This window comes from Sprattus sprattus, assembly GCF_963457725.1.
Source record: "Sprattus sprattus genome assembly, chromosome: 6".
Lineage (NCBI taxonomy): Eukaryota > Metazoa > Chordata > Actinopteri > Clupeiformes > Clupeidae > Sprattus > Sprattus sprattus.
Window position 1 is genome coordinate 21988370 of NC_137925.1, and position 12361 is coordinate 22000730.

General features: G+C 41.0%; 2 protein-coding genes across 3 annotated transcripts in view; both read right to left on the bottom strand.

Moving 5' to 3' along the window:
• Positions 1–18: 18 nt before the first annotated feature.
• Positions 19–4394, bottom strand: ccng1 (cyclin G1). Its single transcript, XM_080840403.1, has 6 exons — positions 4183–4394; positions 2909–3172; positions 2396–2649; positions 1887–1965; positions 1611–1721; positions 19–1310 (listed from the first exon to the last, which is right to left on the bottom strand). Exons 2-6 carry the CDS (start codon positions 3170–3172, stop codon positions 1119–1121), a joined length of 900 nt encoding a protein of 299 aa, XP_080696529.1. The 5' UTR covers positions 4183–4394; the 3' UTR covers positions 19–1118.
• Positions 4395–8859: 4465 nt separating this feature from the next.
• The window catches only part of LOC308367430 (septin-8-A-like), a gene marked incomplete at its 3' end in the record, with an annotated part of 15536 nt that continues 12034 nt past the window's right edge, over positions 8860–12361 (bottom strand). The window contains exon 10 of one of the 2 annotated variants that reach the window (XM_080841337.1): positions 8860–8914. In XM_080841337.1, the coding sequence (XP_080697463.1) occupies positions 8860–8914 (55 nt within the window). Of the gene's footprint in view, positions 8915–10042; positions 10174–12361 lie in introns of those variants that run through there. The other variant, XM_080841338.1, reaches the window with a different exon arrangement.

The window sequence follows — 12361 nt, forward strand, 5'->3', positions numbered from 1 at the left end:
GACACAATGAAACAATAATGGTGCTGCATTTCAATAACATTTTATTGAAAGGTCCACTTTTTAATTCCTTTAGATGGTAACAAAGGTTTCTTGAGCCCATATTCTCACTAATGGAAGATTCACATGGCTAAAGGTGCTATTTTTCGTTTGACATCAATGTTCACTGAGAAACCCCATTAACATGCTTTAAATTCACTCAGGTTAATTTTCCTCCATTCAACCATTTTATTACTTGTAAATCCATAAAGTCCAGAAATCATACTCTGATTTTCAAAACCTCAGTTAGTACATGCAACTAAGTATGTGATCCATCAAGTTTATAAAAAAAAAAAAAGTGAATTAAAACACACGTCATAGTCGACGTCAACTCAGTAGGCAAAGCCAAACACTTTCACATAAAGAACAAGAGGTTTTTTCCATTTTAAGTCACCGTGGGTAAGGAGTGTGCATTAAGACAGTTCAGCAACCTAGGGTGGAAGTTAAGGGTTTTGGGCCTGATTTCTTGGTTCCCTGGTCTTATGAATTTTCACAAAACCCTTCTCCCTCCTCTTCCACATAGTGGACTGAGGACCTAGGTGGTACTATATTTCTTTGCTTTAAACAAAAACCGGCGCCGCTCAAGGCACAGATTCAGGCGAGAACACACTGTACATTAGTGCAGGCAACTGGACAAAAGAGGATCGTCTATCCTCTCCTGCCCAGTGCCATCAAACCCACTCATAACTAGATTCTCTCTAGTCAGTGCAGATATAAAATAAATAAATGTGTAAGTACATGAGGAAAAAAAATAAGAGGGGGGGTAGAGAAACAAAAAAACTAAAACTCAAGCATTTTCCTGTAAGATAGCTTCTCAGCAAGTCAAATCCAACAACGGTCTCGGAAGCAGACCTGGCTATGAACAGTCATGTTTGTGACCAATCATGGCTGGATCTGTCCCCGAATCTGCAGCTATCAGAGCAGCACTTAGAGAGGGGGAGGGGGAGGGGGCAGGGAGGTGCTGGGTAACCAGAGGACAAAACTGAAGTACCAAGATAATGGATTACATAACTCCTTTTAAAAACAAAAACGCTTGCTTGGTGCCCACTTCAGTTTTGCGTGTCTGGTTTTCCCACACCACATCAACTAGCAGACTCAGGGATTGTCGGTAGGTGGGCAATTTTGTAGTAGCTGTGCTTCAGCTGTCTGGCAGTTCTGCCGGATATAACCCATCGGAGTCTCTGACCGTTTGGTCTCGAGCACTTTGTGGAAGAATACACAACCAGGCACTTTGCCACAAGCACCCTCACGCACAGCAAGCCACCATCTGTGATCTGAAATCAAAAAGGGCAGAAGATACTAACTTTAGTCAATGGACAGAATCTGAATGATCACAGCAGTGTGTTTTGGGCATTTATGAAAGTGACTGAAGAACTGAAAATGATTGCATCAGGGCTTTGTTACTGATTATCCAACACGTTTTCCACCAGCCATGTCACAATGGAACAGGTTGTGCAATGACCTTGTGCTCCCAGCTTACACCATAGACATCAGGTGAATGTACGCACCTCTCTCAGTGTCACAAGACCCAGTTACTGTAGAATGGCATGTTAGGTAACTGTCGCAGTACTTACACCAAGATGCTGCTGGATTCCCTGTAGGGCCTCGGGAAGGCCTTCAGCATTGCAGTACTCGTGCTGTTCCTGGATTTCAAGAGCCAATAAGGCTAAGGCAAGAAGAGATGGCTATGGAAACAAACAGAAAAGAGACAGTGAGCGGCAATGTTGTAACAACGTCTCCAGAATTCAGAACAGTTTCTCCTGTTTACTATACATGGTTGTTGTTGTCGCCGCCTTCATATGTATGTAGCCTATACAGTAAATACTAGTTAACAAATACAAGCACCTTACCTTAACTTTAGAGAAGGCAAAACAGCAGTGGCATGCTTTCAACTGGGCTTCAAGTCTCTCAATGTTGAGGATATTTTTGCTGTAAGCAAAAAGAAATGAAACCCATCATTTACTACATACAAGTTTTTCTGTGAAAACACTTACATGTGAAAAGTGAGTTTGTTTAGCAGGGTATATGTAAATCTGTAAAGTGGAACTGAATTGTTTATATTTGAATAGGATAAATTATGATTTCATTCCCACTTCCGTAATAATTAACCACCAAGAATGGCCTGTGTGTGTATATACACACACACACACTTTACAGGTGGGGATGCCCATTTATTAATTTTTCTGACTGATTAATATTCATTAGATCATTTATTATGATCTAAGTCACTTTGGATCGGTCAAAAGAATTTAATAAACACAATACAGCCAGACTGAATCGCAACTTATTTTGCATTAATACTGCTAACACAGATCCCTTCAGACAGCTTCAAGAGTAACTGGTGTGATTTGTCCCTCACCTGTCTCCGTCCACCTGCTCCTGGATGCGACAAAAGAAGAGGCGCAAGAAGTGGAGGGCGGTGGGGGCCTTCACCTTCCAGTGCACCTTCTCCAGGATGATCTTCTCCATACGCATCATGTCCGAGATGGTGAAGCGGCTCTGGCTGATGCGGATCAGCTCGTTGGCCGCGGGGACGTTCTTCTCCTCCTCCGCAGATTTCACTGCGATATAGAAGCAGCACAGGCCCACGCAGGCCAGGTGTTTGGGCTGAATCTGAAACCGGGAAAAAAGGGGAGAAATCAGGAATGTTAGGAGGATGAAAACATATAAATATCTACATTTCTACCCAACTGTGCAAATGGGGAAAGTGGTCAAAAGTTGAGCATTACATCCAATAATGACTGGACTCTATTAACCCTGCTTTAAATACATAGTGTAAATAAATGTGACTCCACAACAGGATAAGGAATCCAATGATAACAAGACAGATAACAAGACAGGACATGTGATGAGGCACTGGATATTTCCATACCTTCATCACTGCAAGGAATCTATCCAGAAGACTGACAGCAAGAGAGAATGTTTCTGCACTGAATCCAAAGAACTGGGTCAGAGAAAGGAGATCCTTCACTTCACACTCCCTCAGTTTGACGGTCATTCTGAGTCCGTTGTCTTGGGCCGTTTCAATGAGTCTCAGGCCACACAGTTTGGGCTGGAATCTGCCCTCCTGGTCTATCAGGGCCTTGAGCTGCACAGCAAAAGGCAAGGCATCTGGTCCTGATAATGTGTCAATCATCTAAGAAGGGTAAACAAAATAAGTTTGGATTAAGTAAAAAAAAAAATCTCAGTACGGACAAAACTAATTGAAAAAAAAACTTGCAACAACATAGTGTTTACCAACACTAAAACAGACTAAGTACTCCGCATCTACCCTCTTGGAAGCCATTTTAAAGCCCTAATGCATGACTGTATTCCCATAACATAAGGATTACTGTTACACAGTGAGTACAATATTATTTCCCTATTGAACGTTTTTTTTAAATCTGCTGACTGGGCTCAATACTGATCGCCTGACCTCAACCGTATAAAATAGACAGAAAACAGACAAGGGGTTAAACAAATAGCATGGTCATCTGGGATTAACTAAACAAATTCAGATCAACGAGAGTTTAGATGGACGTATTCACGGAGCCCCACGACCGAGAAAGGCGACCCCGAGCTACATAAACATGTCTAGACATGTCCCAGCTCAACAGTAGTTTGACAAAGTACATGTGCTCTCCATTGTAGCCATCACTCTGTCCCTACTTACGAGCGCGAATTAGTTTATATAAAAGTTAGTAAATTCCTTCTAAGCAAACTCTAAAAGCTACTGAACAAAGTGGCGAACTCTTCTCATTTCAACAGCTTGTAGGCAGGGCCCAAGCTTAGTGGGCTGTGACATGTCTGGGCATGTCTCTCCCCTACTCAGCTATATGCTTCTAGAACCTACCAGGGTTTCGTTGACGAAACCAGATCAGAATAACTACTATACGTTTTCAAGACAATATTTCACCCTACACTTCCACTTATCACTATATAAATTAACTAATTTAGGTTGCAAGAGAAATTTCAAAAAGGTTAACTTTGCTTAATATTAAACACCGCGGCCTAGCCTATATAGAAGAGTTGAAAAGCAAACCTCAAATAGGCCACGTTAGGGTCATGGATAGATTAAAAACACATACAAGAATGAAAAAACAACGCGGTATTAAACAGATCAGCAATTGAAAGTTGAAAAACACAGATTAACGTTACAAAACTCACCTTTTTGTAGTTTGGTTTGATTGCGGAGAATTGGTAGCTTCAAATGTTACACGATACTTTGTTTAAAAAAAAACTAAAAGGATTTCAAAATAAGCTTTATGAAATAGAAACAAAAATAAAAGAATATACAATATGTACTCAAGTTTAAAGCAAACGTAATGATCCGTCCATGCACACCCCAACCCTTGGTGTCAGGCACCGACTTGGGCTGCTCACACTGCCTATATACTTGCTTGAAACCATGCCCAAACATAGAAAGGATTCATTGGCCAGTGGTAAGCCGTGGCACAATTTTCCTTTGCGTTCGTTGGTTAAAGAGTTGTCAATCATACCCTGAGGCCAGCCTTTTTTTTCAGGGGAAAGACTTCGAAGGAGGAGTTAAACGCATTCCTCACACATTCCTTCTTCACTTGACGTCAAGTATTTGAATACTGCTTAGTCTTTCAATATGTTCAGTAGGTCACAGTGCTGTACCCCGACAAAACTACTGATAACAACAAATTCCATTAAGGTTAACTAGTTATTTTAAATATTCAGTCAATGAAGAGGATGATGTTTTCAGACAGCCTTCAGTTGTTGAATGCTGTGAGTTAACATATTTTAATAGCCTACAGTTAGTTGGAGTTTGCATAGTGGGAACATTGCATTATTGAATAACTTTCCTTTAAAATATTAATAAATAACTTTCCTGAATTATTAGATTTCCTATGAACCATATCCATACTCTCACATCCATTTTTGCAGACACACAAATTGCATGCAAAAGGATCTTTTAAAACCCTCAGCGGTAGAGAGTACCGCATGCAGACTTCACATGGCAGTTTATTAAGCTACGTTCCCCACAGTAAACAATACAGATGAGCTGTTAAGCAGGGCTAATTAGAGAGGAAACCCAGGTGGCTGATGTCTCTGAAGCAGATAGGGCCCAGATCTGGTGTGAATCTGGCCCAAAGTCAGTTTCTACCTGGAAAGGCGAGGCAGAGGAGAGGAGTAATGTCTGAGGGAAAACAGTGATCCCAACACACCAGGATGAATGGCCTTCCAATATTTCAAAGTGAGTTTTGAATCATGCCTTAAATGTTTAATTGGCAAGGCAATCCCTACTAGCAATCAAAATAACCTCAACTGCAAATACATTTCTGTGGACTTCTATGAACCCTAAGCCCTTAATATTTAATATTCAATAGAAATGCATTGATTCAGGGATCATACATTCATGGCTGTAATATACCACCAAATGACAGAGAAATGGAATAAAGGGTGTTACATAATGTCAGGAAATTATGATGAATATATACACATCTCTAAGGGTTCCCCAAACCCTCTTGCACCATATGCATACTCATTGTGTACGTGCATGTGTGTGTGTGCATATAAGGTCAAAGGACCTTGTGTTTCTTGAGAGCTGCAGTATTTGACATCTGACTAGCAGCAACGCCCGAGGCTGACACACAGTCAGAAGCTAGCATGTGTCTACTCTGGAGGAATAACCGGTTCCTACCCAGTCTAAGGGTAACACCTAAAGCCTGTGTCAGGAGCCACATTGCAATTGTGAAGTAAAGAAAGCCTTGCGCTGTTGGATCTACTACTTAAACACCATTAGCCTGCCTACTCCACTGACTAAGAAGCCCAAAACTATTTAGCTCCTTGGACGCTTCATGTATTGAAATGTGCTGAATGTCGTACTTATGGTCTCTCAGAGGTGACAGAAGTAGACATTCAGGTAATGTTCTTGTAACTAATTGATTTTGGGCATTTCTTTTAATGGTGGTGGTGACCTCAAACGATTTCATGCCGCGCTGTAAACGATGGTTGGCGACATGATGGTTGGCAGCGGAATCACAGCGGGTGAAGAGAAGGACTTCGGGCAAGCAGTGAAAAGAGCTGTGGGAGACTGATATGGTTACAAAACCACACCAGTGCAACACACAAGGCCTTCTGGGTGGGTAAAAGGGTGCTGAATAAGGATCTGGCTGTGTTGGGTAATATTGGGCCTGATTTTCAAATGCCAATCTGAACCAAAACCCAGTTTAAAAATAGGAAATACAAGGTCCTTCAGTAAGCATGCATGTCCTATTAATCTCAATTTCCACTGAAAAAAATGTAATATCTCATTAATTTGAGTACCTTTGTACCAAAATATGTTGGTATGTCGTAGCTTACTTCTAAATCAGCCATGAACAAATCTACTTAATATTTCATTGTAAATTTCTGAAACTTATTAAGGTTTTCTGATTCTGTTAGTCATACCACACACAGTGCTACTTGAAAGTATGTGAACCCCTTGAACAGTTAAGAGTTTTCTGTTGTTTTACCATGATTTTTAAATTTTTTCATCACCAATTTTCCATATATGAAATGTCAGGTTTATGTTTATGAATAGCATGTACTTGTTTAGAGGGAATTGTGTGATAAGCCAAAAAACTGCATTAAACATGTAATTAGTGTATGTGCAAAAGTAAGTGAACCCCCAGCTGCATTGGTAAAGTCAAGTAGGTAACAGATTCGGTGAAACACATTTGGGTACTTAATTAGTCAATTAAGCAAACCAATCAAATGAGAAATTGTTAGGAAAAGGTTTGGGCAACACAGATTAAAAGAGAGAGGAAACCAACCAACTACTGTAGTGCCAAGGTGTACCCACACAGATCAACAATACCGAGAGGAAAGGAGATAGCAGAGGACATCAGGAAGAAGGTACTGACAGCCCAACAGTCTTGGGAAAGCTGTAAGACCATCTCCAAAATGTTCCAGCTCCATCCATCCACTGTTAGACAAATAATGTACAAATGGAGGGCAATCAACATGACCGCGACTTTGCCTAGAGGTGGACACCCATCAAGACTATCGCCAAAAAGCACCAGAAGAATAATAAATAAGGTAAAAGCCAACCCACAGATCTGCTCTAAAGAGTTCCGGACCTCTCTGGCAGCATCTGGGGTAAATGTACATGCGTCCACAATCAGACAAAATTTGATAGACATGACATTCATGGTCGGGGTTGCTAGAAGGAAGCCTCTGCTCTCAAGAAAGAACAAAGCTGCTCATTTCAACTTTGCCAGAGAGCACTTGGACAAACCAGAGGCCTTCTGGAAGTCCATTCTCTGGACAGATGAGTTTAAGATAGAATTATTTGGTCAGGATCAAAACCGCTTTGTTTGGAGAACATTTTCGTCTGATTGTAGACCAATGTACATTTACCCCAGATGCTGCCAGAGAGGTCCGCAACTCTTAAGAGGTGATGTGTGAGTTGGCTTTTACCTGATTTATTATTCTTCTGGTGTTTCTTGGTGATGGTCTTGATGGTTATGCTTATGGGCTATCAGTACCTTCTTCCTGATGTCCTCGGATAACTCCTTTCCTCTCAGCATTGTTGATCTGTGTGGGTACACCTTAGCACTACAGTAGTTGGTTGGTTGGTTTCCTCTCTCTTTTAATCTGTGATGCCCATACCTTTTCCTAACAATGTCTCATTTGATTGGTTTGCTTAAATGACTAATTAAGCACCCAAATGTGTTTCACCGAATCTGTTGCCTACTTGACTTTACCAATGCAGCTGGGGGTTCACTTACTTTTGCACATACACAAATTCCATGTTTCATTCTCACACAGTTCCCTCTAAACAAGTACATGCAATTGATAAACATAAACCTGACATTTCATATATGGAAAATTGGTGATGAAAAAACAACAGAAAACTCTTAACTGCTCAATGGGCTCACATACTTTCAAGTGGCACTGTATGTATATACCGGCTATAGCTTCATAAAATGCAGCAATAATGGGTTTGAGTTTGAATATCTTAATAAGATAAAAAAATGAAGAGCCTATATTTATTCTCTCACACAATGTCTCTGGAACAAGCAATGGTAATTATTATTTTTTTTGATTTATATTTTTAGACAAGCAGATTAGAAACATGTCAAAATCACACCCATACATACAAAAACAGGCTACTTAAAAAAAAAACATACAAAAAAATAAAAAAAACAGATGGCAACAGTCACATATGGCTTTATGAGTAGTTTTAGTCAAGAAAAACTTTATTCAAGACAGTTAAGTACAAACTTTGAGATTATGGTTTGAATGCTTTTCATATCTGATGTAATAATAACCTTTTATAAAGGGAAGACAACATTCTAGTAAACATACTGCATTTTTCTTTATTATATAATATTTAAATGCTGACTGATTGAAGACTTAACAAACAATTACGATCTTCCCAGAATGAACTTGAAGCTTCTAGTCAGTCTCTGGTAAAGTGCTTTTTTCCCGGAGAGAACAGTTAGCTGTTAGACACCCCCCTGGTGGCTGACAGCATGTATTTCATTTCACAGTGCAGAGGTGTCATCACTAGTAGGAGGAGGATAACCACCAAATATAATATATGGTTTGGGAAAAGGATAACTTATATATTAGCAAATAGGAAAACCCCTGATGAACATGCATAGGTGTTAAAATGCTATTTTAGTATCTCTTCACAGTCTGGATAGGATTATCAGTTGATTGGGTAAGTAACTTGATGCAGATTTAAAAAGGGTAGGTATATATTCTTTTATCATAGAACTCTTAAAATGTTTCTTCTACCACAGAAGAGAGAAAAGGAGCTTAATTGTTAAGTTTCATATAGGTCTGCAAATCCTTTGGCAAGAACTATTGCGTCTCAAACGAAATCTTCTAATGTAAATTTCTTCCAGCTGTTAAGGAGCACGCAGAAGGAAGTGTAAAGAAGCTATGGAGGAAGAAAGAGAGAGAGAGAGAAGGAAAGAAAAGGAGAGAATGAAATTAACATTAACACTCATGAGTTGCATATAGTGATCAACAGCAGGAATGCATAAGCCTGAACTCCAATGATGTAAATCATGTGATCGGCTTTGGCTGCGGTTTCTTGGGGGAGGAAAGGATTACGATCAAAAGCCACAAGCTAGTCTTTGGGGTCAATCTCCCCTGGTCCTGTACAGTTCAGCACAGTCCCACAAGTGGCATTTATATAATTTGTCTGCAAAACTTCACAATACAAAGACCTTTCTAAGGTCTGTTTAGTCCTAACTCTTGACTACTGGAAGGCACATGTGGTTTCATGGGATGGAAAATAATTACAGTTACCAATGGGATGATCGAGGGGGGGACATGAAAAAACACAAACACAAATGATGCATATTGTCAGTGTTTTTGTTCTGTTTTATTTAAGTACAAATGAAAGCTACAGGAGGTTCTATTGCTTAGTATAAAGTCAATGTTTGTAAATGTAAGCCCTACAGTAATTGTACTGTTTAGTCCTGTCTGAAAACAGGTTGTCGTTTCCACAGTTCAGTTCCCTCCCACAAACAGTCCAATGTATCAAAATGCATATATGGTTTTGTATAAAACTATTTAGAATGAAAAAAACAAGACAAACAGTGTTATTAAATAATTCATTTGTAAGACACTATCAACACATTTTATATTAATCATCAGCTTTTCAAGTTTACATTGTATGCATCCATACTTGTTTTCATCAACAGACATTTGACACATGGCGTCATGTTAACGTCATCAGTGGAATAATAAATGCTTCGTCTGATCCTGTTAAGTCTACGTGTTTGATGCCCCCTGGTGAGTGCATTCACCATGACAACATTGTTAGCCAGATCGAAACAACCCTCGCCCCTCGCCCTCGTCCAATCACATGAGGAGGGAGTGTTGATTGACATGTGGCTATCGGCTGGAGAATACCTACTCCTGGCATGTATTTGTAACAGCACTGGTCTTCAAAGACTGGATGACATGGAATGGTAAAATAAAAAGGCAACACAACGCAAAACACACACACACACACACATGCACACGCACACGCACACGCACACGCACACACACACAACGGACACCCACATACACCGGACACGCACACACACACACACTCATACACATGCACACACATATGCTTGTGTTGCTATGGAGATGGAAGACAAATCCCTGGATGCTCTTGGTTGCTGTGCGGATGGAAATCAACTGAAAGGAGAAAAACAGGAGAGAGGGGGTTGGGGGGGTGGGAGAAAATATATGACGAAAATTTATACATTTTCATTTAATTTATTTTCATATATTTTCATCTCCTATACCATGTCTTACATTTACATATTTTATTAGCAAATGTAATTAACAGCAAAAATGGTTTCTCTCTGGTAAAACTGAGGCGGAGAGGGATGAAGAAGCTGAAGACTCGCTGAGGCTGTAGTATTAATAAACACACGATTTTGATGTGCCACTCATCACTATCCAACCAACAGAGGGCACTAAACAATGCGCTTTTTTACCCGGATAAAAATAAATCAGTGACATCAGCCACCATCTTGCAATGAGGCCAATTAAAAATAACATATCCTCAAGTGTGATTCCACGGCCCCGGCTGATAAACCCCAGCAAACACAAATTAATTATAAATGAAAAAATGCAGTAACTGGCGAAACAACCCTGGCACATCATTGATGCCCTTTTAAAACGCCGCCGCGCAGCAACGGATGTGGGAGTATGAGATGAAGAGCATGAGATCAAGAACAATGTCTATCCATGCAGCCCTTCTGACTAGAAACCGATTCAGACAGCGCTGTTCTCTGTGACGGGCGCTTTTACCCTGCTCTGTCAGATGGCAAACTCTGCGGAATCGGCCATGACAGAGCATGTGAGACACCGTGGCTTTTCAGGACCCAACTGAACCATGACAACAGGCAACCAAGCATGCAGACAGACAGACAGAGAGATAGAGAGGAGGCACACAGGAAGACAGACAGCAACACGGTAGGATGGAGAGACAAGCATTCAGGCAGACAGGCAGACAGGCAGGCATGTAGACAGGTAGCCATTTTGATCCACAGACATCAAAGAGCTCCTTTCAAGGCACAGCCAGTGAAGCCAAGTCATGATTGCTTTTATGATACCTGGCAAAATGGCAACCAATTTATTATAACAAAGGAAACACTATGGTCTCCGTCGCTGTCCCAGGTTGTCTTTTAGGGTCAGATTTATAAACAAATTGGCTGCCGAAGAACCAACCAATATGGACATGGCCTGCCCGCCAATGAAGTGTCAGTGTCAGAAAAAGGGACGTGGGGAGAACTGATGGACTGCGAAGTTTCAGATGCTTAACTTCCACCAGCATCACTAACACCTCTTTACTTTACACTTTGCAGAAGCAGATTAGACAGGGGATACAGTTTGAAACTGTTAACCCCTTAGTGGAAGGGTGTCATCTTAGACTGTGAAAGGGTTAAAAGATGTTTTCTCAAATATGTTACCCACATTAGGAGACATGTCAAAATGGATGCCTGTAAACTGAAACAGACCGCCAATCCAGCACAAAAAGGCAAAAAAAAAAACTCTCCACAGGAAGCTTACAACAAGGCTTTAAGGGTTCTTCAAAGAGGGGTTCTTGTGTAAGGACAAGCAGAAGAACTATTATTCCTACGAATTAGGGCATGGCAGGCCGCTCGGCAGACGGACATGCAGCTACCTTAACACGCTGCGAGTGCAAAAGTGTGGCGCTCCGCACAGCGGGCAGTGCCAGGCAACCTGTGACTCCTGCTGTGCCAGCGCCTGCTGCGTCACCCTCAATCTGTCTGTGTCATCTGCTACGCCGAGCCAGCTGCTGCCAGCGTTACATTATCCACTCTGTCCTCCGCCTCTGCCCCCCCCTCACCCTCACCCCCACTCTCCCCACAAGGACCCTGCTACGAACAAGAGAGGACCCCCCCCCCCACACACACACACACACAAGGAAGAGAGGAGCTGGGCCAAAGCTAATGAAAGAAAAAGCTCCAAGAGAGACAAAACAGCAGCTCTTAGAGAGACACAGAGGATCTCAGAGAGAGAGAGAGAGAGAGAGAGACAGAGACAGAGACAGAGACAGAGACAGAGACAGAGACAGAGAGAGAGAGAGAAACAGAGAGAGCGATACAGAGAGACAGAGAGAAAGAGAGCGAGAGACACAGACACAGACAGAGAGACAGAGAGAGTGATACAGAGAGAAAGACTTTTGTATGTATCTATTCTTTTTATTTGGTATTTACATAATTTATCTGTTCCTATATTACCAATTCTTATTTTTACTATTGTTATTATTATATTGTTATTATTATTAGTGCTTTGGCAACAGTGTATCGTACATTCATGCCAATAAAGCCATTTGAATTGAATTGAAATT